Source organism: Oryctolagus cuniculus, chromosome 5, assembly GCF_964237555.1.
Source record: "Oryctolagus cuniculus chromosome 5, mOryCun1.1, whole genome shotgun sequence".
Classification (NCBI taxonomy): domain Eukaryota; kingdom Metazoa; phylum Chordata; class Mammalia; order Lagomorpha; family Leporidae; genus Oryctolagus; species Oryctolagus cuniculus.
This window is the reverse complement of record NC_091436.1, coordinates 2,054,983-2,079,259: the sequence shown is the minus strand read 5'-3', so window position 1 is coordinate 2,079,259 and position 24,277 is coordinate 2,054,983. Positions and strand designations below refer to the sequence as shown.

Here is a 24,277-nt window from a genome sequence, read left to right as displayed (position 1 = left end):
CCCACAGCTAACAACGCAGGCGACCGGAAGTCCCACAGCTCCCGACGTGGAGCCCCGCGCCCCCCGGCCGCCCCCAGCGAGCGCAGGTGCCTGGCGCAGGCGAGGCGGCCAGCGCGCAGCAGGTGGGCGCCGCCTCGGGCAGGGGCGAGGGGCGCAGCCTGGGGCCTTGTCGAGTAGCCAGCCAAGACCCCGGAGCGGCGGGGAGCATCAGCGGGGATCCCAGGGGTGGGGAGGGGTCCTCCCGGCTTCTAGAATCTTCGCCCACCCCTCACACCCGCCGGCCGCCGGGCGTTCTCGACTGGGGAGGTCCCGATTTCAGTGCACCTCGCCACAAGCGTAACTTGGGACAGCACCGCAGGCGGCCAGCCTAGCCCCGCCCCAGTGCGCGCGCCCTCACGGCCCGCGGGCGCCTGAGGCCCCGCCCCGCTCCAGGCCCCGCCCCCAGCGCCGGCCGCGGCCCCGCCCCCGACGCAAAGGGCGGGGCGTCGGCGGCGCCGCGCGTGCGCCGTGTGCCTCCGCGGCTGCCGTTGGCCGTCGGCGCGGCTTCGGCGGTTGTCTTGGAGAAGCAAGATGGCGGCGACGGCGGCCGCGGTGGCGGCCGAGGAGGACACGGAGCTGCGGGATCTGCTGGTGCAGACGCTGGAGAACAGCGGGGTCCTGAACCGCATCAAGGTGGGGCCGGGAGGCCGGGGCCTGGCCCGGCGCGGGGCGAGGCGGGCGCGGGGCCTGGGGGCCGCGGGGCGAGGCGGGCGCGGGGCCTGGGGGCCGCGGGCGTCACAGCGGGACGCGCTCGGCGTGCGGGGGCCGGGCCGGGGGCGGGGGCGGGGGTCGCGGACGCGGGGCTGGACCTCGGGGGCGGGGGCGGGGGCGGCGAGCGCGGGGCTGGACCTCGGGGCGGGGGTCGCGGACGCGGGGCTGGACCTCGGGGGCGGGGGTCGCGGACGCGGGGCTGGGCCCGGGGCGGGGGTCGCGGACGCAGGCTGGACCTCGGGGGCGGGGTCGCGGACGCGGGCTGGACCTCGGGGGCGGGGTCGCGGACGCGGGCTGGACCTCGGGGGCGGGGGTCGCGGACGCGGGCTGGACCTCGGGGCGGGGGTCGCGGACGCGGGGCTGGACCTCGGGGGCGGGGGCGGGGGCGGCGAGCGCGGGGCTGGACCTCGGGGCGGGGGTCGCGGACGCGGGCTGGACCTCGGGGGCGGGGGTCGCGGACGCGGGCTGGGCCCGGGGCGGGGGTCGCGGACGCGGGGCTGGACCTCGGGGCGGGGGTCGCGGACGCGGGGCTGGACCTCGGGGGCGGGGGCGGCGAGAGCGGGGCTGGGCCCGGGGCGGGGGTCGCGGACGCAGGCTGGACCTCGGGGGCGGGGGTCGCGGACGCGGGGCTGGACCTCGGGGGCGGGGGTCGCGGACGCGGGGCTGGACCTCGGGGGCGGGGGTCGCGGACGCGGGCTGGACCTCGGGGGCGGGGGTCGCGGACGCGGGCTGGAACTCGGGGGCGGGGGTCGCGGATGCGGGGCTGGACCTCGGGGCGGGGGTCGCGGACGCGGGCTGGGCCCGGGGCGGGGTCGCGGACGCGGGCTGGGCCCGGGGCGGGGGTCGCGGACGCGGGCGCTGACTCGGGCTCCTCTTCCCAAGGCCGAGCTGCGCGCGGCCGTGTTCCTGGCGCTGGAGGAGCAGGAGAAGGTGGAGGTGAGAGCCGAGCGCGGGGCGGGGCCGGGGGCGGGGCGGGGGCGGGGGGGGGGGCCGGCGCGGCGATCGGGGTCCGCTTTGCGGAGTAGCCCTAGAGAGGGGCCGGGTGACAGACCAGGACAGGGGGGTGATGCGTCCTGGGGGCGGGGAGGGCCTCCGCAACGCCGTGGCCCTCTCAGCGCCCCCGGTTCGAGTCCCGGCCCAGCCTCTGCCGCAGGTGTCCTGCCGGCGCCCGCCCGCCCGCAGGCAGCAGGTGTGGCTGGAGTCCTCGGAGGCGCCTGCCTGGGCGGCCCAGACCAGCGCGGTGGGGGTGGGGGAGCCGCGCTGGCCGCCGTCCTCTCGCCCGCTCGGCGTCTCATACAAGAGAAAAACTGAATGCAGGAGAAGCTGCGCACGTGTGGCCCGCAGAGTGGACGCGGTCTCCCTCAGACTGTGGGCCCGTCCTCCTCCTCCCTCAGACTGTGGGCCCAAACTCCTCTTCCCTCAGACTGTGGGCCCGTCCTCCCTCAGACTGTGGTCCCGTCCTCCTCCTCCCTCAGACTGTGTGCCCGTCCTCCTCCTCCCTCAGACTGTGTGCCCGTCCTCCCTCAGACTGTGGGCCCATCCTCCTCCTCCCTCAGACTGTGGGCCCATCCTCCTCCTCCCTCAGACTGTGGGCCCGTCCTCCTCCTCCCTCAGACTGTGGGCCCGTCCTCCTCCTCCCTCAGACTGTGGGCCCGTCCCCCTCCTCCCTGAGACTGTGGTCCCATCCTCCTTCTCCGTCAGACTGTGGGCCCGTCCTCCTCCTCCTCCCTCAGACTGTGGGCCCGTCCCCCTCCTCCCTCAGACTGTGGTCCCGTCCTCCTCCTCCCTCAGACTGTGTGCCCGTCCTCCTTCAGACTGTGGGCCCATCCTTCTCCTCCCTCAGACTGTGGGCCCGTCCTCCTCCTCCCTCAGACTGTGGGCCCGTCCTCCTCCTCCCTCAGACTGTGGGCCCGTCCTCCTCCTCCGTCAGACTATGGGCCCGTCCTCCTCCTCCTTCAGACTGTGGTCCCGTCCTCCTTGTCGCTCCCCCTCTTCGTGGAGGAACGACACAGGACCCTGCGCTGTTCTTTCGTCTGCTCGGCCCTCCCCGGGTTTGCTGCTGGTTCTTCCCGGGTTGGCTACCATCCCTTCCACCTCCATGGAAGGGCGGTTCCCCCTGGCCGCTTTCCCCACTTCCGCGGGGGAGCGGCACACCGCCGGCCGGCTCTCTCGGGGGCTGCACAGGTGTTCCTTCAGATAGATGTTCCTGGTGCATGTCGTCTCTCTCCTCCTTTATAGTCCTCTTCCACCAATCCCAACTCGGCTGCCCACACGCCGAGTACGCTGCTCTCCTCCAATCAGGAGCAGGTCCTGCTGTTTATTGGTTGAACTGGAGGCAGCTGTGTAGAAGCTGTTTTCTTCTCTTCCAGCACCATATTGTGGGAGAGCAGATGCATAGAATAAGTCCTAATTCCAGTAACTTAGTCTAGTCCGAGTTGCTCCCCACAGATCCCCCTTTCTTTTTATTTTTGGCGTTGATACGTGCCTGTCTTCGGTGTCCCGCGGCACACACTCTGCTCTGCTTGCTAGAGTTGCCCACAGGTGCTTACAAGCCCTACCAATCAGGCAGACCGAATCCGGGTCCTCTCTTCGCCATGTTGTGAGGAGGTTTTTAGGCGCTGATGCGTGCCTGTGTTCGGTGCCCTGCAGCGCATGCTCTGCTCTGCTAGAACTGCCTGCAGGTGCTTACAAGCCCTACCAATCAGGCAAACCGAATCCAAGCCTTCTCATTGCTGTATTGTGGGGAGACTTACTGGTGTTGATTCGTGCCTATCTTCGGTGATCTGCAGCTCATACTCTGGTCGAGCTGCCTGCTGGTGCTTATCGCCTAATCAGGCAGACCGAATCCAAGCCTTCTCATTGCGGTATTGTGGGGAGACTTATTGATGTTAATTTGTGCCTGTCTTCGGTGACCTGCGGCGCATAAGCTGCTAGCCGCCCACAGGTGCTCACCACCTCCCTAATCAGGCAGACCAAATCCAAGCTCTCTCATTGCCATGTTGAGGGGAGGCCTTATTTTTCTCTATTTCTCTATCTCCGGGCATTCCTATCTCTCCTATTTTACTTCTATCTACCAGCATTCCTATTTCTCTCATTTTACTTCTAAATTTCTGTTTCTCTTATCCCTGTGGCTTCCCGGCGCCCGCCCTGAGGCTGCTTCTCGGCGGCTTCCCGGCTCTGAGCCGCTTCAGCCCGCGCTTCTCTCATCTGCGCGGCTTCCCCGCGCCCGCCCTGCAGCGGGCTCCCGGCTCTGCGCGGCTCGGCTTCGCGCGCACACTCTGCGGTCTCCACGCCCTTCGCGCCCGCACCACGGCCTCACGCCAGCCCCGCGTTCCCTATCTATTCACGCCCCGTGCTCTCTCTGCACGCGGCAGCTTCCGCGAGTCACACAGCACAGCTTACGTCTCCGCCACTAGCATTCAATCCAAGTTCCCCGGACTAACCTGGCGAATTCCAACCTGGTGGCCCACGTCTCTGCCTCTGGTTCCAGATTTTCGCCTTTTGCTCCCCGGGCTGACTTGAAGAATTCCAAGCTGGCTTACGTCTCCGCCTCGGCCTGCACTCGCGGCTTCATCCTCCCTAACATTTTTCTCTACCCAGTATGTTTCCCTAAGTTTTCTTCCAACAATATTCCCCTCTCATTTCTCCTGGCTTCTCCCCACAGTCCGTATCCAAGTCTAAGTTTCTTATAGGTTTCACTTTCACTTTCAACCTGCAGTCCGTATCTGAGTCTAAGTTTCTTCTTGCTTTCACTTTAAATCCTAACTTCTTTCCCACAGTCCGTATCCGAGTCTATACCTAGGCTTTCGATAGCTTCTTCCGGCACCTTTTCCGTCCGGCTTTTCCCTAGGCTCTTTGCTAGTCTCTCTCTCCGGTATTTTCCACTTCTTCCCTCCTAAGTTTCCTATCCGAGTCACGGCACCATTATGTCGCTCCCCCTCTTCATGGAGGAACGACACTAGACCCTGCCTAGGCTTCATATCCGAGTCACAGCACCATTATGTCGCTCCCCCTCTTCGTGGAGGAACGACACAGGACCCTGCGCTGTTCTTTCGTCTGCTCGGCCCTCCCCGGGTTTGCTGCTGGTTCTTCCCGGGTTGGCTACTGTCCCTTCCACCTCCGTGGAAGGGCGGTTCCCCCTAGCCACTTTCCCCACTTCCGCGGGGGAGCGGCACACCGCCGGCCGGCTCTCTCGGGGGCTGCACAGGTGTTCCTTCAGATAGATGTTCCTGGTGCATGTTGTCTCTCTCCTCCTTTATAGTCCTCTTCCACCAATCCCAACTCTGCTACCCACACGCCGAGTACGCTGCTCTCCTCCAATCAGGAGCAGGTCCTGCTGTTTATTGGTTGAACTGGAGGCAGCTGAGCAGAAGCTGTTTCTCCCTTCTCAGCGCCATATTGTGGGAGAGCAGATGCATAGAATAAGTCTTAATTACAGTAACTTAGTCTAGTCCGAGTTGCTCCCCACACTCCTCCTCCCTCAGACTATGGGCCCGTCCTCCTCCACCCTAAGACTGTGGGCCCGTCCCCCTCCTCCCTGAGACTGTGGTCCCGTCCTCCTTCTCTGTCAGACTGTGGGCCTGTCCTCCTCCTCCCTCAGACTGTGGTCCCGTCTCCTCCTCCTCCCTCAGACTATGGTCCCGTCCTCCTCCTCCCTGAGACTGTGGTCCCGTCCTCCTCCTCCATCAGCATGGTCCCGTCCTCCTTTTCCGTCAGAGTGTGGTTCCGTCCTCCTCCTCCATCAGACTGTGGTCCCGTCCTCTTCCTCCATCAGACTGTGGTCCCGTCCTCTTCCGTCAGAGTGTGGTCTGTCCTCCTCCTCCTCCGTCAGACTGTGGTCCCGTCCTCCTCCATCAGACTGTGGTCTTCTGTTGCTTTCCAGGTCATAGCAGAGAGCTGGGTTGGAAGTAGAGCAAGTGTTACTCGAACCCGAGCCTAAATGGGATGCTGGCACTGCAGGTGGCAACCCTGCTGCTGTGCCACGGCCCCAGCCCCGGAATATTTAGCTTTAAAAGCAGTTTTGTAGCGATTTGTAAAATATCTGAAAATGTAAAAGAAACACATATCTTCATGTATAATTTCATTAACTTTGACTAGCTATTAAGTAGTACAAAGCATACCCTGTGAGCTGTGGAATGGATTTCATAGAGCCATGATTTGTGTATGTATTGTCATGATTTTATGGCCATTTACTACATTTTTGCCAAAAATTAAGCTTTAATGTACATTTTGTAGTTGTTCTTAAAATACATGACAAACGATTTCGCTTTTTTAACAGAACAAAACTCCTTTAGTCAATGAGAGCCTGAGGAAGTTCTTAAACACGAAAGATGGTAAGCGTTCACTTAGGTCCCCCGTCCTGAGTCCTAGTCCTGACCCCCGTGGGAGAGCGCCTGGGACTGACACGGCTCCTCGCCGGGGTCCTGGTTGTGCGGTGGTTAAGTTGTTACTAGTATTTCTGGTCCTGGGAAGGTGCTGGCTGAGGCCCATTCACTGCCCAAAGCACAACACTGAAGTGCATTTACGAAATGTCATGTTGTCTAGCAGTTTCAGATTGCTGATCCTATTGAAAAAAATTGGGAAATTTGGGTTTTTCATTAATCAGATTATTCAAAGAAGAAATTGATAACAAAAAACTAGAAACCCTTTCTCCCATTAATTGCTAATATGGAGTTCAGAGTTCTTAAAGCTTGGTCACCAGCATTTTCTGGTTTTTACAGGCCGTTTAGTGGCTAGTCTTGTTGCAGAATTCCTACAGTTTTTCAACCTTGACTTTACCTTGGCCGTTTTTCAACCTGAAACTAGCACGGTGAGATTCACGATTTTTTACATCTATTCTGTGACGTCATCTTTGCTACAGTTGAGTTAACACTAACCGAAAGTTACTATCTGACCTCTTAGTTTCTTGCATTTGGGCTGATTATCGTTTCTACTTAGGAAGCATCTGAGCTGAAGGAGGCCGGGTGTGCCTGCTTCCTGGAGCTCGACGCTTCCTGGTAACCCCTTGGCGTTACCGTAGTCAGTTCTGTTGTGACGTTATGGAGTCTCTGTCAGAGAAAAAATGAATATAATTTATTTAAAAAAGGTGTCTTTAAACTCTGAAAATAGTTAATCTCTAAAGGTACCCTTGCTATGTTTTTGTGCATTTACCTCCCTGTCTTTGTTAGTTCCAAGGTCTAGAAGGTCGAGAGAATTTAGCCCGGGACTTAGGAATCATTGAAGCTGAAGGTACTGTGGGCGGGCCCTTGTTACTGGAAGTGATTCGACGCTGCCAGCAGAAGGAGAAGGGGCCCGCCAATGGCGAAGTAAGTGCACGCTGTGCCAGCTTTCGTCTCATACCCTGGTCACGGCTTCTCAGTCTCACCTCGCGGTCATGCCCGTGCTGCGAACGACGTTTCCATAGAGTGTTCCTGGAAAATACGGAGTACGCCCAGGTCGCACACGTGTGTAATAAGGGTCAGACACCGCTGTGTGTCCTTGGATCTTGAAGGGGTTGGATTTGGGAGCGAGAGGGGACAGAGCAGCTTCTCACTGACCAGCTGTTGGCCTGTGACACAGGATGTAAAACACAAGAGCGGCCACAGAGGTGGAGGTGCTGTGTGGACCCTGTGTCCCTCCCTGGAGGTGTTGTGTGGACCCTGTGTCCCTCCTGGAGGAGCTGTGTGGACCCTGTGTCCCTCCTGGAGGTGCTGTGTGGACCCTGTGTCCCTCCCTGGAGGTGCTGTGTGGATGCCTGTGTCCCTCCCTGGAGGAGCTGTGTGGACCCTGTGTCCCTCCTGGAGGTGCTGTGCGGACCCTGTGTCCCTCCTGGAGGAGCTGTGCGGACCCTGTGTCCCTCCTGGAGGAGCTGTGTGGACCCTGTGTCCCTCCTGGAGGTGCTGTGTGGACCCTGTGTCCCTCCTGGAGCAGCTGTGTGGACCCTGTGTCCCTCCCTGGAGGAGCTGTGTGGACCCTGTGTCCCTCCTGGAGGAGCTGTGTGGACCCTGTGTCCCTCCTGGAGGTGCTGTGTGGACCCTGTGTCCCTCCCTGGAGGTGTTGTGTGGACCCTGTGTCCCTCCTGGAGGAGCTGTGTGGACCCTGTGTCCCTCCTGGAGGTGCTGTGCGGACCCTGTGTCCCTCCTGGAGGTGCTGTGTGGACCCTGTGTCCCTCCCTGGAGGTGCTGTGTGGACCCTGTGTCCCTCCTGGAGGTGCTGTGTGGACGCCTGTGTCCCTCCCTGGAGGAGCTGTGTGGACCCTGTGTCCCTCCTGGAGGTGCTGTGCGGACCCTGTGTCCCTCCCTGGAGGAGCTGTGTGGACCCTGTGTCCCTCCTGGAGGAGCTGTGCGGACCCTGTGTCCCTCCTGGAGGAGCTGTGCGGACCCTGTGTCCCTCCTGGTGGAGCTGTGTGGACCCTGTGTCCCTCCTGGAGGTGCTGTGTGGACCCTGTGTCCCTCCTGGAGGTGCTGTGTGGACCCTGTGTCCCTCCCTGGAGGTGCTGTGTGGACCCTGTGTCCCTCCTGGAGGTGCTGTGTGGACGCCCGTGTCCCTCCCTGGAGGTGCTGTGTGGTCACCTGTGTCCCTCCTGGAGGAGCTGTGTGGACCCTGTGTTCCTCCTGGAGGAGCTGTGGGGGACGCCCGTGTCCCTCCCTGGAGGAGCTGTGGGGGACGCCTGTGTCCCTCCCTGGAGGAGCTGTGTGGACCCTGTGTCCCTCCTGTAGGAGCTGTGTGGACCCTGTGTCCCTCCTGGAGGTGCTGTGTGGACCCTGTGTCCCTCCCTGGAGGTGTTGTGTGGACCCTGTGTCCCTCCTGGAGGAGCTGTGTGGATCCTGTGTCCCTCCTGGAGGTGCTGTGTGGACCCTGTGTCCCTCCTGGAGGTGCTGTGTGGACCCTGTGTCCCTCCCTGGAGGTGCTGTGTGGACCCTGTGTCCCTCCTGGAGGTGCTGTGTGGACGCCCGTGTCCCTCCCTGGAGGTGCTGTGTGGTCACCTGTGTCCCTCCTGGAGGAGCTGTGTGGACCCTGTGTCCCTCCTGGAGGAGCTGTGGGGGACGCCCGTGTCCCTCCCTGGAGGAGCTGTGGGGGACGCCCGTGTCCCTCCCTGGAGGAGCTGTGGGGGACGCCCGTGTCCCTCCCTGGAGGAGCTGTGTGGACCCTGTGTCCCTCCTGGAGGAGCTGTGTGGACCCTGTGTCCCTCCTGGAGGTGCTGTGTGGACCCTGTGTCCCTCCCTGGAGGTGTTGTGTGGACCCTGTGTCCCTCCTGGAGGAGCTGTGTGGACCCTGTGTCCCTCCCTGGAGGAGCTGTGGGGGACGCCCGTGTCACTCCCTGGAGGAGCTGTGGGGGACGCCCGTGTCCCTCCCTGGAGGTGCTGTGTGGACCCTGTGTCCCTCCTGGAGGAGCTGTGTGGACCCTGTGTCCCTCCCTGGAGGAGCTGTGGGGGACGCCTGTGTCCCTCCGTGGAGGTGCTGTGGGGGATGCCCGTGTCCCTCCCTGGAGGTGCTGTGTGGACGCCCGTGTCCCTCCCTGGAGGTGCTGTGTGGACCCTGTGTCCCTCCTGGAGGAGCTGTGTGGACCCTGTGTCCCTCCCTGGAGGTGCTGTGTGGACGCCCGTGTCCCTCCCTGGAGGTGCTGTGTGGACGCCCGTGTCCCTCCCTGGAGGTGCTGTGTGGACCCTGTGTCTCTCCCTGGAGGTGCTGTGTGGACCCTGTGTCCCTCCTGGAGGAGCTGTGTGGATGCCCGTGTCCCTCCCTGGAGGTGCTGTGGGGGACGCCCGTGTCCCTCCCTGGAGGAGCTGTGTGGACGCCCGTGTCCCTCCCTGGAGGTGCTGTGTGGACCCTGTGTCCCTCCCTGGAGGTGCTGTGTGGATGCCTGTGTCCCTCCCTGGAGGTGCTGTGTGGACCCTGTGTCCCTCCCTGGAGGTGCTGTGTGGACCCCGTGTCCCTCCCTGGAGGAGCTGTGTGGACCCCGTGTCCCTCCTGGAGATGCTGTATGGTCACCTGTGTCCCTCCTGGAGGTGCTGTGTGGACCCCGTGTCCCTCCTGGAGGTGCTGTGTGGACCCCGTGTCCCTCCCTGGAGGTGCTGTGTGGACCCCGTGTCCCTCCTGGAGGAGCTGTGTGGACCCTGTGTCCCTCCCTGGAGGTGCCTTGTGGACCCTGTGTCCCTCCCTGGAGGTGCTGTGTGGACCCTGTGTCCCTCCCTGGAGGTGCTGTGTGGACCCTGTGTCCCTCCCTGGAGGTGCTGTGTGGACCCTGTGTCCCTCCTGGAGGAGCTGTGTGGACCCTGTGTCCCTCCCTGGAAGAGCTGTGTGGACCCTGTGTCCCTCCTGGAGGTGCTGTGTGGACCCTGTGTCCCTCCTGGAGGTGCTGTGTGGTCACCTGTGTCCCTCCCTGGAGGTGCTGTGTGGACCCTGTGTCCCTCCCTGGAGGAGCTGTGTGGACCCTGTGTCCCTCCTGGAGGAGCTGTGTGGATGCCTGTGTCCCTCCTGGAGGTGCTGTGTGGACCCTGTGTCCCTCCTGGAGGTGCTGTGTGGACCCCGTGTCCCTCCTGGAGATGCTGTGTGGTCACCTGTGTCCCTCCTGGAGGTGCTGTGTGGACCCCGTGTCCCTCCTGGAGTTGCTGTGTGGACCCTGTGTCCCTCCCTGGAGGTGCTGTGTGGACCTCGTGTCCCTCCTGTAGGTGCTGTGTGGACCCTGTGTCCCTCCCTGGAGGTGCCTTGTGGACCCTGTGTCCCTCCCTGGAGGTGCTGTGTGGACCCTGTGTCCCTCCTGGAGGTGCTCTGTGGACCCTGTGTCCCTCCTGGAGGTGCTGTGTGGTCACCTGTGTCCCTCCCTGGAGGTGCTGTGTGGACCCTGTGTCCCTCCCTGGAGGTGCTGTGTGGACCCCGTGTCCCTCCTGGAGGTGCTGTGTGGTCGCCTGTGTCCCTCTTGGAGGTGCTGTGTGGACCCTGTGTCCCTCCCTGGAGGTGCTGTGTGGACCCTGTGTCCCTCCTGGAGGTGCTGTGTGGACCCTGTGTCCCTCCCTGGAGGTGCTGTGTGGACCCTGTGTCCCTCCTGGAGGAGCTGTGTGGACCCTGTGTCCCTCCCTGGAGGAGCTGTGTGGACCCTGTGTCCCTCCTGGAGGTGCTGTGTGGACCCTGTGTCCCTCCTGGAGGTGCTGTGTGGTCACCTGTGTCCCTCCCTGGAGGTGCTGTGTGGACCCTGTGTCCCTCCCTGGAGGTGCTGTGTGGACCCTGTGTCCCTCCTGGAGGTGCTGTGTGGACCCTGTGTCCCTCCCTGGAGGTGCTGTGTGGACCCTGTGTCCCTCCCTGGAGGTGCTGTGTGGACCCTGTGTCCCTCCCTGGAGGTGCTGTGTGGACCCTGTGTCCCTCCTGGAGGAGCTGTGTGGACCCTGTGTCCCTCCTGGAGGTGCTGTGTGGACCCCGTGTCCCTCCTGGAGGAGCTGTGTGGACCCTGTGTCCCTCCCTGGAGGAGCTGTGTGGATGCCCGTGTCCCTCCCTGGAGGTGCTGTGTGGACCCTGTGTCCCTCCTGGAGGTGCTTGTGGACCCTGTGTCCCTCCCTGGAGGAGCTGTGTGGACGCCCGTGTCCCTCCCTGGAGGAGCTGTGTGGACCCTGTGTCCCTCCCTGGAGGAGCTGTGTGGACCCTGTGTCCCTCCTGGAGGAGCTGTGTGGATGCCTGTGTCCCTCCCTGGAGGAGCTGTGTGAACGCCCGTGTCCCTCCCTGGAGGAGCTGTGTGGATGCCCGTGTCCCTCCCTGGAGGTGCTGTGTGGACCCTGTGTCCCTCCCTGGAGGTGCTGTGTGGACCCTGTGTCCCTCCCTGGAGGAGCTGTGTGGACCCTGTGTCCCTCCCTGGAGGTGCTGTGTGGACCCTGTGTCCCTCCCTGGAGGTGCTGTGTGGACCCTGTGTCCCTCCCTGGAGGTGCTGTGTGGATGCCCGTGTCCCTCCCTGGAGGTGCTGTGTGGACCCTGTGTCCCTCCTGGAGGTGCTGTGTGGACCCTGTGTCCCTCCTGGAGGTGCTGTGTGGACGCCCGTGTCCCTCCCTGGAGGTGCTGTGGGGGACGCCCGTGTCCCTCCCTGGAGGTGCTGTGTGGACGCCCGTGTCCCTCCCTGGAGGAGCTGTGTGGACCCTGTGTCCCTCCGTGGAGGAGCTGTGTGGACCCTGTGTCCCTCCCTGGAGGTGCTGTGTGGACCCTGTGTCCCTCCCTGGAGTCCCTCTCTACTGCTCTGGCTTCTTGCTGACGCACATCCTGGGAGGCAGGAGGTGGTGTCACGAGCACTGGGTCCTTGCCCTCCACGTGATGACCTGGACTGGGTTCCCAGGACCTGGCTTTGGTGTGGCCCAGCCCTGGCTGTTGTGGGTAGTTGGGGAAGATGGAAGATCTGTCTGTCTGTTTCTTCTAATTGTGTCTGCATTTCAAAGAAAAAACTTACTTGTCCCCAAAGGCTCAGAGCTGTTCAAGGTAAAGATATGTTTTCATAAGAGAGTGGATGTTTACCACTTCCAGAGTGTGGAAGGGTCGCAGGAGACGTGGTCGCAGATGCTTCCGAGTAGGGATGGTTTTGTCTGCAGAGCTCAGACTCAAGCTGAGGGGAGGGGGTCCGTGGTGGGCAGACACCTGGGCGTCAGTCTGGGCTCGGCTGTCTCTTCAGTGCAGGTACTCCGTTTTGTTCACCCGTAAGTTGCCTGACAGGTTTCTAGTTTGTGCTTGTGTGATGGACATTGCTCTTGGTGTTGGGCAGGAGAGATTCGGAGCCCTGGGCCCTGGTCGTGACACAGCAGGTAGCTACGAGTGTCACACTGGCGTCCCGAGTGGCGCAAGTCCCAGCTGCTCTGCTTCCAGCCGGGCTCCCTGCTGATGCACCTGGGAGAGCGGCAGAAGTGGCCTCAGCGCGGGGCCCTGCACCCACGTGGGAGACCAGGCGGATTCCAGGTCCCTGCTGTGGCCTAGCCACGCCTTGGCCCAAGCAGCCAGTTGGAGAGGGAATCGGTGGTTAAAAGACCCCTCTCGTCTTTTCCTCTCTCTCTGTAACCCTTCTTTCAAATAAATCTTAGAGAGAGAGAGAGAGAGAAGACTGGCGTCGTTTTCCGTGTAGACCTAGTAGCTTGTTCAAGGTAATTGAGTGAAATATTTTGTAGGTAATTAGAATCTGGGTGTATTTTAATTGTTTGGGAAAATTTAATGGGGGTGTTTACTACATTAATGAGAAAAAATAAAAATGTTAACATCGTTTAGTGTTTTTAAATGCCAAAGTTCCACTGCAGTGCCATTGGTGTATTCATGTTTTGTTTTCAGATGTGTGTTGATTTTAAATTGTGACTCTTGCAGGGCGTGCCCGATCTGTCCGATGTACGTTCCCCACCAAAGTCGCCAGAAGCAAAAACAAGTTCCCAGACCACCCCCAGTAAGGTGAGTCTCCCGGCCTCTGCAGCGACTCCTCTGGGCTCTGCTTGTTTTCTTCCTAACAAAATCCGTTTTCTCTTGATTGTTTTTTTCTAACACAGAGCTGTTTGGTTTCTTGAGGTATTTTTTTCTCTTTATGTATTTTTAAAAGCTTATTCTTTGGCTTTGTTGGTAGTATTTTGAATTTCATGCTTATGGGAAGAAATACAGTTAACAATACTAGAATATTTGGACTTGTGATATCTTGAATTTTTCTTTCATTAGTAAGGAAGATTAATTTTATTCTTAGCTTAGGAAAATAACAGCAGGTTCTAGAATATAAAGTCTTTGTGTTGATTATCGTAGACTTCCAGTTGGATGATCAGGTTTGGAATAGTAAACTATGATGGTTTCTTACGTGAGTGAACTACTTTGGGATCTGTAAGAAAATGCGTTCTGTTAGGTTTGTTTATCTGTTGTGTTTATGAATCGTAAAGAGGAGACCCCATTCTGAGATTGTGGCGTACGGGAGGAGAAGCCGAGTTGGACTCTGGAGTTTGAGGGCCTGGATGTGCATGATTCCGGAGCGAATCAGGAGATGGGCGGCAGAGTTGTCAGGGTGAGGGCAGCACCAGCTGGCATGGCCCGGGGCGCGTGTGGGTCGTGTCTTAGTGCCCTGAGAACACCACAGACCCAGCACCGTGGGCCGGCCCGGAAGGCCCAGTGCCGGGGTCAGACCTGTGCCTTCCGTGTGTCCTCACGGCGGTGGAGGGTGCGGGCTCTGCCCTCGGCACCTGGTCGCCTCCCAGCACGCACTCGGGCTCGGATTCCAGCAGTCGTCGCGGGTCGGGTTTGTGGTTTCTGCTCTGTGGAGCGCGTTGCGTGGGGCAGGCTCTGTGCAGGTTCCGGGTGCGCCTTGACTAAAAGGCGCCGGGTGAGCCGTGACTCCCTGGCTACCTGAGTGTGTTCTCAGCCTCCAGGACCAGAGACTGGCTGCGTGATCGCTGTTGCTGATTGTATGTTCCTCGATGCTCTGGCTCCTTTTCATTTTCTTAGAAACCCAGAGAAGCTCCCTGCCGTGTTTCTAACCAAGGAGAGGGCCCACCACGTAGCTGCAGTGTTCCCGCCGAGCTTTCTAGGCAGCCTGGGCCAGCAGAGAAGGCCTGTGTTTTGAGGATTTTTTTCTCTGATGCTCACAGTAGCCTGGTGACAGAACGAGGTCCTGAGTAAATTTAGAGATTCCTTCAGTTGCAGGTGAAAGAGCCTGTCCAGGGTGGGCAGTGAGGCCCCGAGCCCTGTGGGAAGGGTGGGCAGTGAGGCCAGAGCCCTGTGAGGAGGGTGGGCAGTGAGGCCCGAGCCCTGTGGGAAGGGTGGGCAGTGAGGCCAGAGCCCTGTGGGGAGGGTGGGCAGTGAGGCCCGAGCCCTGTGAGGAGGGTGGGCAGTGAGGCCCCGAGCCCTGTGAGGAGGGTGGGTGGTGTGAGGCCCGAGCCCTGTGAGGAGGGTGGGCAGTGAGGCCCGAGCCCTGTGAGGAGGGTGGGTGGTGTGAGGCCCGAGCCCTGTGAGGAGGGTGGGCAGTGAGGCCCGAGCCCTATGGGGAGGGTGGGCAGTGTGAGGCCCCGAGCCCTGTGAGGAGGGTGGGCAGTGAGGCCCCGAGCCCTGTGGGGAGGGTGGGCAGTGAGGCCCGAGCCCTGTGGGGAGGGTGGGCAGTGAGGCCTGTGCCGTGTGAGGCCCCGAGGTCACTGGGTGTGGCCCTGCCAGGACAGCTGCAGCAGGGTTCAGGATGCAACAAGTGGATGGCAGGCTGGTTCTGAAGCGGATACTGTGGGATGGCCTGTGAGTGGTGCTGTAGCTATCCCTGCGAGTGTGCTGTAGCTATCCCTGTGAGTGTGCTGTAGCTATCCCTGTGAGTGGTGCTGTAGCTATCCCTGTGAGTGGTGCTGTAGCTATCCCTGCGAGTGTGCTGTAGCTATCCCTGTGAGTGTGCTGTAGCTATCCCTGTGAGTGGTGCTGTAGCTATCCCTGCGAGTGGTGCTGTAGCTATCCCTGTGAGTGTGCTGTAGCTATCCCTGTGAGTGTGCTGTAGCTATCCCTGTGAGTGTGCTGTAGCTATCCCCGTGAGTGTGCTGTAGCTATCCCTGTGAGTGGTGCTGTAGCTATCCCTGTGAGTGTGCTGTAGCTATCCCTGTGAGTGGTGCTGTAGCTATCCCTGTGAGTGGTGCTGTAGCTATCCCTGCGAGTGTGCTGTAGCTATCCCCGTGAGTGTGCTGTAGCTATCCCTGTGAGTGGTGCTGTAGCTATCCCTGTGAGTGGTGCTGTAGCTATCCCTGCGAGTGTGCTGTAGCTATCCCCGTGAGTGTGCTGTAGCTATCCCTGTGAGTGGTGCTGTAGCTATCCCTGTGAGTGTGCTGTAGCTATCCCTGTGAGTGTGCTGTAGCTATCCCTGTGAGTGTGCTGTAGCTATCCCCGCGAGTGTGCTGTAGCTATCCCTGTGAGTGGTGCTGTAGCTATCCCTGCGAGTGGTGCTGTAGCTATCCCTGTGAGTGTGCTGTAGCTATCCCTGTGAGTGTGCTGTAGCTATCCCTGTGAGTGGTGCTGTAGCTATCCCTGCGAGTGGTGCTGTAGCTATCCCTGTGAGTGTGCTGTAGCTATCCCTGTGGCCCTTGACAGGACTTGGTCCCCCTCCGCGGGGCGGGGGTGGTGGTGTTTATTTTCCATGAAGCTGTGAATGTGCTCCGATACCGTCAGTTCCTGTCTCTGAGCGGTCAGGGAGTTCTGATCTAAGCAGATCAGTGTTTTTAAAGCAGGTTAGCGATACTAACTTAGGATGCGTCTCAAGATACAGTATCAAAGTCTGTCTGATGAAAGATTTTTTTTTCGTTTTTGTTAGGGAGAGAGCAGGTGAGCTCTAGTTCATCCCCCTAGATGCCCTCAATGGCTGAGACTGGGCCAGCGCTGGGAGCCGGGGGGTGTGTGAGAGGAAGTTAAAGTCAGGAGCTGGGCATCGAACCCGGCTACTCCAGGGTGGGGCAGGGCATCGAACTGCGGGGATAAACACCTGCCCCAGGATTTTTATTTTTTAAGACCTATGAATGTTAAGTGTTTTAAGTGAGTTTGGAAATGCACCAGATTCTTGGAGAAGCCGTGATAATTTCTGGTGCTAGAGAACATTTGTCCTCCAGGGGGCACCACACCTCTGCCGCCTGTGTCATTTTCTGCAGTCTCCATTTCCCCAAGTGGCAGTGGCAATCCCAGAGACCCGCAAGGTCCTCTGTGAGGCGCGGTTCCCCGTAGTCCTCAGGGTGTGCACTCGGGAGTCCAGCACTTTCCCTGCCCTCGCTCTGCCTCTTCTCCCTGGTGGCTCCTCGGCCGCAGCTCCCAGAGGCGCTGGGGCCCTGACGCTGGGCAGACGCGGCCACAGCACGGTCTCCTCAGGAGCGCCTCCGTGAGGCAGCCTAGAGCGCAGCAAGCTAACGTGGTGTGCGGGAGTCTCACCCGAGACGCTGAGCAGGCGTAGGCTAGCCGCCAGTGCCTGTGGAAACTAGTCAACCGTGAGTGGAGCCACTTTAGGAGTAGTTAATAAAGGACGCAGAAATGCAGGCTTGAAGGGGAGCATGTAAATTAGATCTTCCATTTTTAAGAAATTTTCTGATAGGAATCTTTACTAGTTTGTTAATGAGTTAGTTTATTTTTAAAGACTTGTACGCTTTGGTAAAATGTCCTTTTATTCTCGTGCTCAGATACCAAGGTATAAAGGACAAGGTAAGAAGAAGACAAGCGGGCAGAAGGCTGGTGACCAGGTAACAATGGAGGAGCCAGGGAAAGCAGCCTGTGCTGAGACACCTGTGACCCGCGGGTCCTGGGCCCCCGCAGGCCCAGCTGTACCTCTCCGTGCAGTGTCACCTCTGACCCGTGCCGAGGATTGACGGTCCCATGAGACAGACATGATGTGTCAGTTTTTATCCAGGGGAAATCATAGTGTCAGATTTTAAAACTGTGCTCTCAGTTTTAATTAGAAAATTCCTGTTTTGTTGGCAATATCTATTTTCCTTTTAAATGGATGATAATGCACATACTAGCAAGCTTTTTATCCGAGAAAAATATCAAACTGTTTTTTGGAGAAGTTGGGATTGTTCCTCAGAGGTTAAACTTGGTTTCCTTCCGGCGTCTGTATTCTGCCACAGCCCAGGCCGCGGCACCCCGCTGGCCTTCACCCTGCCGCCCCTCGCAGCACACAGCACAGTGGTCAGGCCCCGGCTGCTTTTTCTTCCTCCCCTAAAGATCAAAAAGTTGACTAAATCTACTAAATTTTAATAGATTAGATGCTTTTAAAACTTAAGTATTAGAAGTCTTAGAAACATTATCGGTAGGATTTTTGCATCTGTTTAGAATAAAACATTTAATTTTTGTGAGATTCAGTTAGTGCTGTGTTGAACCTTGGCTTGTCTCTAGATTTTTTTTCACTAAATTGAAAACTTTAAAAATTTAAGACTTTAAGAGATGTACTGGTTGTATTAGCCAGCTTCAGTGCTAGTAACTTCAGAGGTAAATTCCTGTTACCGTCTGTGCTGTTCCTTATGAATGAGAAGACGTAAGACGCCGCCCGGGGCGTTGGCACGTGAAAGCCGTGTACTCGTGCCGGGCAGCACACGTCTCATGTGGCCCTCGCCCACGGAGACCAGCTTCAGAAAGCAAATCAAGAATATAAAAGTTTGTTTTCTATAGATGCTTTAATCTCTTTGAGTTTTTTGAAACTTAAAAAGCATATTTCATAATACTAAATGTTTATTTATTTAAATGTTATTGGTGTCATGGACCCTAAAGCAGTTAAACATTTGAAGGAAGTTCATGCATAGAGCCAAAGTGCCCTAAGAGACAGCTCCCGCTCTGCGTCGTGTGACGTGGCTGGGGTGGGCCCACCTCAGTCTGCACTGTAGCTTGGACGGGGCCTCCCGCTCCTGGGACTTGGGGGGTTGAGAGTCTGGATGGGCCCGTGTCCTGGAGGGCGTTCTGTGCGTCCAGTCCCTTCCGCTCTGTTGTTCCTGAGCCCTGGACTTCCTCGCTCATTTGAAGCCTTTGCCCTGTACCCCTGGTGGTTTCTGGGTGGCCTCGGGGAGGCTGTGTTGCGTCCGGAATTGCCGGTTTGTAGCCTTAGCAAAGCCCTCTGTCTGCTTCACCGTGTGCATGCAGCAGCTTCCCAGCACCTTAACATCCGTAACACCTGAGCGTGTCAAGCTGTGTGTGCTCGTGTGTGTTGTCAGAGCAGGACGCCGGAGCCGGGCTCTCAGGAGGTGGGACCCCGCCTGTCATGCAGACGTGGACCAGTGGCCAGGGAGGGCCAGGGGTGCAGGGGGCTTCACCAGAGGCAGGAGGCCAGTGTGCTGCTCACCACTGAGCTCTGGAGCCCGAGCCAGGAGGGCTGAGTGCTTCTCAGTGTTTGTAAAGATCTTCATCTGCTGCGTCATTCCTCCCGTGGCTGCACCTGCCAGAGCGGGGCGGGGCCAGGCCGCAGCCAGGAGCCAGGAGCCAGGAGCTTCTAGGGCTCTCCCACATGGGTGGCAGTGGCTCAAACACAAGGGCCATCTTCTGCTGCTATTCCAGGCTCAGTAGCAGGGAGCTGGATCGAAGTGGAGCAGCTGGGACTTGAACTGGAGCCCATATGAAATGCCAGTGTTGCAGGCAGTGGCTTTTTTTTTTTTTTTAAGATGTATTTATTTATTTGAAAGTTGGAGTTACACAGAGAGCGGAGAGGCAGAGGGGGAGAGAGAGAGAGGTCTTCTATCTACTAGTTCACTCCTCAATTGGCTGCAGCAGCTGGAGGAGCTGCATGGATCTGAAGCCAGGAGCTTCCTCCAGGTCTCCCATGTGGGTGCAGGGGCCCAGGGACTTGGGCCACCTTCCACTGCTTTCCCAGGCCACAGCAGAGAGCTGGATTGGAAGGGAGAAGCCAGGACTTGAACTGGCTCTCATATAGGGTGCCGGCACTGCAGGTGGTAGCTTTACCCACTGTGCCACAGTGCCAGCCCCCAAGGCATTTCTTTAATATACATTAAGAATTTGGAAGTGTATATATATTAACACTTTTCTCAGATATCATCTGTGGTCATTTATTTCGTTGTGTACCATTTTGTTGTAACATTGTCCTAATTGTCTAAAAATTACAGCCACCTTTTGGTGGTATCTTCTACCTCACTCAGTTTTCCCAAGTAAGTGGTAAAAACCTTAAATATTACATGTCTTTTGTGTTTGATATAGAGTCAGATGCTTTTTAATCACCATGTTGAATTAATATTTAAAGTTTTTTTTTTTAATTTGAAAAGCAAAGTTACAAAGGGAGAGGAAGAGATCCATCTTCCATCTGATAGTTCACTCCTCAAATGGCCACAATGGCTGGGACTGGGCCATGCTAAAGCCAGGAGCCAGAAATGTCTTCCAAGTCTGCTACATGGGTCCAGGGCCCCAAGCAGAGGGGCCATCTTCTGCTGCTTTCCCAGGCTGTAGAAGGGAGCTGGATCAGAAGTGGAGCAGCCAGGACTAGAACCGTCTCCCATGTAGGATGGCAGCGTTGCGGTGGTGGCTTAACCTATTATGCTACAACGCCAGCCCTGAAAGTCTTTTCTTTCGGGGCCAGTGCCGTGGCACAATAGGTGAGCAAGTTAAACTTCTTAAATGTGTATGTCATAATTAGCAAAAATCCCTTTTCTTAATACTTCATAAAGTGGTAGGCGAGAAACTGCCCTTGGCAGGCTGGGGCTGGAGAAGGGCTGGCTGGAGAGGCGTGGGTGGGAAAGAGCAGGAAGTACCGGGGACATTCTGAACACGTCAGAGCTGGCGCCTTTCTCTGGCTTGGATGTTTCCTCTGCTGTGAACAGTGCAGATAGCTTAGGAAAAACAAACTTCTTTTTCCAGGTTCTTCAGAAATTCTAGGGGCGGGTATGAGGCGCAGCACTTGGATGCCCATCTCTGTATCCTATCCGAGTGCAGTGCTGGTTGATCTGATCCAGCTTCCTGCTCATGCGCGCTCTGGAGGGCAGCGGTGATGGCTCAGGATGGAGCTCCAGGCTCCTGGTCTCGGCCTGGCCCAGCCTCGCTGTTGTGGGCATTTGGGAAAAGAACCAGCAGATGGACGATTTCTCTCCTGTCTTCTCCCTCTGCATGCACTCGCTTGTTCTCTCTCTGCCTTTCTTTCTTTCTTTTCTCTCTTTCTTCTCTCTCTTTGCTTTTCAAATAAAGTGCAAAAGTATTTAGGAGACATTCTAGTGACAGTTCCATTTTTGGCTACTAGAAAGTTAGTTAGTAATGCTTTCTACTGTGAAACTTCTAATGCTGCTTTCTGTTCATCTGAAGGTGGCTGAGTTCTTGGTCCCATGTATGGTATTAGAAAATAAGCATTAAAACTGTCTTACAGCTTCAGTTCCCATAAAGCTTGTTAGTCTTGAGCTCTACTTAGGGATTGATGACTGTTGTAGTGGCTGCGAAAGAGACAAAGCCTACGCTGTAGCTACGAGAAGTGACTGTCCCCACGGCTACCATAGCAGGGAGAGGCAGTAGTTATGAGAAATGACTGTCTCCATGGCTGCCGTAACAGGGAGAGGCTGTAGCTACGAGAAGTGACTGTCCCCACGGCTACCATAGCAGGGAGAGGCAGTAGTTATGAGAAATGACTGTCCCCATGGCTACCATAGCAGGGAGAGGCTGTAGCTACGAGAAATGACTGTCTCCATGGCTGCCGTAACAGGGAGAGGCTGTAGCTACAAGAAGTGACTGTCTCCATGGCTACCCTAACAGGGAGAGGCTGTAGTTGAAATGACTGTCCCCATGGCTACCCTAACAGGGAGAGGCTGTAGCTACAAGAAGTGACTGTCTCCACGGCTACCGTAACAGGGAGAGTGTAGTTATGAGAAATGACTGTCCCCATGGCTACCCTAACAGGGAGAGGCTGTAGCTACAAGAAGTGACTGACTGCCTCCACGGCTACCGTAACAGGGAGAGGCTGTAGTTACGAGAAATGACTGTCCCCATGGCTACCCTAACAGGGAGAGGCTGTAGCTACAAGAAGTGACTGTCTCCACGGCTACCGTAACAGGGAGAGGCTGAGAGGCTTAAACCGACAGAAGTCCTCTGTCACTGTTGTCGAGGCTCAGAAGTTGGACGTGGGGGTGTCTGCCTGGCTCCTGCTGGTTGCCAACAGTCCGGCTTGTAGGTGGAGCCCTCAGCCTGCTTGTGTGTTCACGTGTGCTCTCCCTGGGTGCCTTCCCCTTCCTGTGCAGTGCCAACCAGCGGACTCCACACTGCCTCCCCGTGGCCACATCTGCGGGGTTAGAAGATTGTTAAGTTTCTGCTTCTTTGAAAATACCGGATACTGTCTGAAAGGATGATGATTTGGTGTTTGTTTTCCTGGATAACCGCTTATAATGAGTAATTTTCTTACATTAGTAGCACATGGGCTGTACAGCACTCAGCAGACCTAAAGCTGTAGTAAGCGTCTCGAGTCTCCCCAGTTAACGAAGGCTTTGAGCCAGCGTGAAGATTGGGGCCCACGCTGTGTGTGTAGCCTGTGATGCTGCATCGCTGTGAGTGCCAGTTCCTGTCCCGGCTCCTCCACTTCCATGCCTGGAAAGCAGTGGAAGGTGGCTCCGGTGTTCGGGCCCCTGCCACCCACCTGGGAGGCTGCTGGCCCCTGGCTTCAGCTTGGCTCCGCCCTGGCCGTTGCAGCCATCTGGGGAGTGAACCAGCAGGTGGAAGAGCTCTCTCCCTCTCTCTCTGGAGCTCTGACTTTCAAGTGAATAAACCTTCCCACAGAAGGAGAAAGGAAATGTGAACACGTCTCAGGTAGTGCACTTTGTGCACACACGAGAAGTGGAGCAGGGCCTGGAGAGCGCCCCTGCCACCCCTGCTCCCGTGGTCACTGCCTCTGGTCTCCCCTGCCGACCAGCCCTCCCCCCAGCCCTTCGCCCCGTCCACCCCTTCTCCCTCCCACCCATCCAGCCCCCCCATCCAGTCCCCCCCCATCCAGCCCCCCCATCCAGTCCCCCCCCCCCCCATCCAGCCCTTCTTTCTTAATCCTTTTGGTTTGAAATATACTAATGTCGTCCACTCTTCAGGAAACTGAGGCCTAAGGAACTGACCTGTGTGAGGTTCTGCAGTTTATAGTTCAGTGGGGACTACACCAGGTTTCTTGTTTCAGGAGCTAGATCTACAGGTGTTTCACACAGCAGCGCTCTCTTTAGCGTGGAAGGCTGAAGCTTGGCCAGTAGCCACTTCGTGTAGATCAGCCTATTAGTGCAACGTGACAACGGACCCTGGAACCAAGCTGTGGCTGATACTGACCCCGGTGTAGCTGGGCACCGTGACAAGTGACGGGTCTCTGTTTCCTTTTTATATCCACAGTGAAAACAGCCTAGCCCATGCCAGAGGGTTGTTTTGAGGGTTAAATGAGGTGTCGATAGAGACACATTTGAATGCTGTCCGACAGTGGTAGCTGCTTTTATTACTACTAGCATTATGTTGTGTTTGTTACAATTCATACAACATGTCTGAAGGTCACAAGAACTCTGGTCAAGAAGAGAAGGTGAAGGTCGGGGCTGACGGGGCGTCCGCCTGGGCCGGCAGGGATGGTCGGGGCTGACGGGGCGTCCGCCTGGGCCGGCAGGGATGGTCGGGGCTGACGGGGCGTCCGCCTGGGCCGGCAGGGATGGTCGGGGCTGACGGGGCGTCCGCCTGGGCCGGCAGGGATGGTCGGGGCTGACGGGGCGTCCGCCTGGGCCTGCAGGAGTGCTTGAGAGCTTTTCACTTCAGCCACGGCACGAGGGGAATGTGTGTGCCCGGGTGTGCGTGAGCGGAGGGCCAGGGCGCCACGCTGGGAGCCACAGACAGGGCTGTCGGGGGCTGTCTTTGACTGGGTGTGACGCCAGCTGGACAACTGCTGCTCTCTGACGGTCACCTCGGCGCCTGGGTCATTTGTGTGAAAGACTCTTCCTTTTCTCCTGTAATAATGCCCTCTCCAATTTCAAGTTGAAAATGTGTTAATTTAAGGTAAGTTAGGAAACCATGACGTGTTAGTAGGAGGAATTGAGAGGTTGTTTATACAAGAGGTGCACATAGCAAGGGGAAGGGAATGGAATACGTTTTTCTCTTCTTTGGAAGTTGGCCATGTTTGGAAGCTTGGGGATGAAGTAAAAAAAAAAAATGACAGGATTGCCCTGAGTTTGTGACGGTTTATGCTGTTGCAGGCTGTGCACGCATACACACACACACACACACACACACACGGGACTTCTTCAGGGTCCCCTCAGCAGACCTCTCTGTCCGTCCCTCCAGAAGGCCAGCGGCGAGGCCAGTCAGAGCGACACGAGTGCCGCCTCGTCGGAGCTGAGGAGCAGGGGCAGTCCTCACCTGCTGCCCCAGGAAGCCACAGTCGGGGCGCTCCTGAGCCCCAGAACCGCGGAGGGCGCAGACGGAGCCGGCCCCTGTGCGGATGCAGACGACCTGGAAGGGGACTCTTTCTTTGACGACCCTATTCCTGGGCCCGAGAAAACGTACGGCTGGTGAGCAGCATTTCTGGACTATCAGCCCGGAGATTTCAGATGCAGTTTCCGAGTGTTTTAATTTTATGGTTAAAAAATAATGACCCACCAGTGGTTCTATAATTGCCAAACCCATAAATCTGATTTTTTTTTAAAGTTTATTATGTTGTAAAGCAACCCCAGGTTTGGCCTGGGGTTGGTCAGTCGTTAAGGACAGGACTTGGCAGCAGCAGTGGGGATTCCTGCCCTCAGGAAGCTCCCCTGCGTGGAGAGTCAGCCCCTCAGTGAGAGGCACACCCGTGTGCTGGGTGAGGGAGGGGGAGGGCAGGACAGGCCTGGGGACCAGGCGAAGTGGTGTGGGGGGGTTTCCAAAGATGGAGGAGGTCCCCAAGAAATGGACCTCGCAGCACCTGGAGGCCGGGGAGGTGTGAGGGAGGGGGAGAGAGAGAGAGGGAGGCTGGACGGGGCCAGGGAGGTGTGAGAGAGAGGGAGGGAGGGAGGGAGGGAGGCTGGGCAGGGCCAGGGAGGTGAGAGAGAGAGGGAGGGAGGGAGGGAGGCTGGACGAGGCCAGGGAGGTGAGAGAGAGGGAGGGAGGGAGGGAGGGAGGCTGGACAAGGCCAGCGAGAGAGGGAGGGAGGGAGGGAGGGAGG

At 58.0% G+C, this 24,277-nt stretch overlaps 1 protein-coding gene across 2 annotated transcripts in view; it reads left to right on the top strand.

Annotated features, from left to right (window-relative positions):
• The first annotated feature begins 495 nt into the window (after positions 1-495).
• The window catches only part of CEP43 (centrosomal protein 43), a 37,901-nt gene continuing 14,119 nt past the window's right edge, over positions 496-24,277 (top strand). Inside the window, exons 1-8 of one of the 2 annotated variants that reach the window (XM_070074587.1) lie at positions 496-672; positions 1,633-1,686; positions 6,029-6,083; positions 6,471-6,559; positions 6,918-7,055; positions 13,051-13,131; positions 16,842-16,901; positions 23,422-23,648. In XM_070074587.1, coding sequence (XP_069930688.1) covers positions 571-672; positions 1,633-1,686; positions 6,029-6,083; positions 6,471-6,559; positions 6,918-7,055; positions 13,051-13,131; positions 16,842-16,901; positions 23,422-23,648 — 806 coding nt within the window. In that variant the 5' untranslated portion in view covers positions 496-570. The remainder of the gene's footprint in view (positions 673-1,632; positions 1,687-6,028; positions 6,084-6,470; positions 6,560-6,917; positions 7,056-13,050; positions 13,132-16,841; positions 16,902-23,421; positions 23,649-24,277) is intronic. The other variant, XM_070074588.1, reaches the window with a different exon arrangement.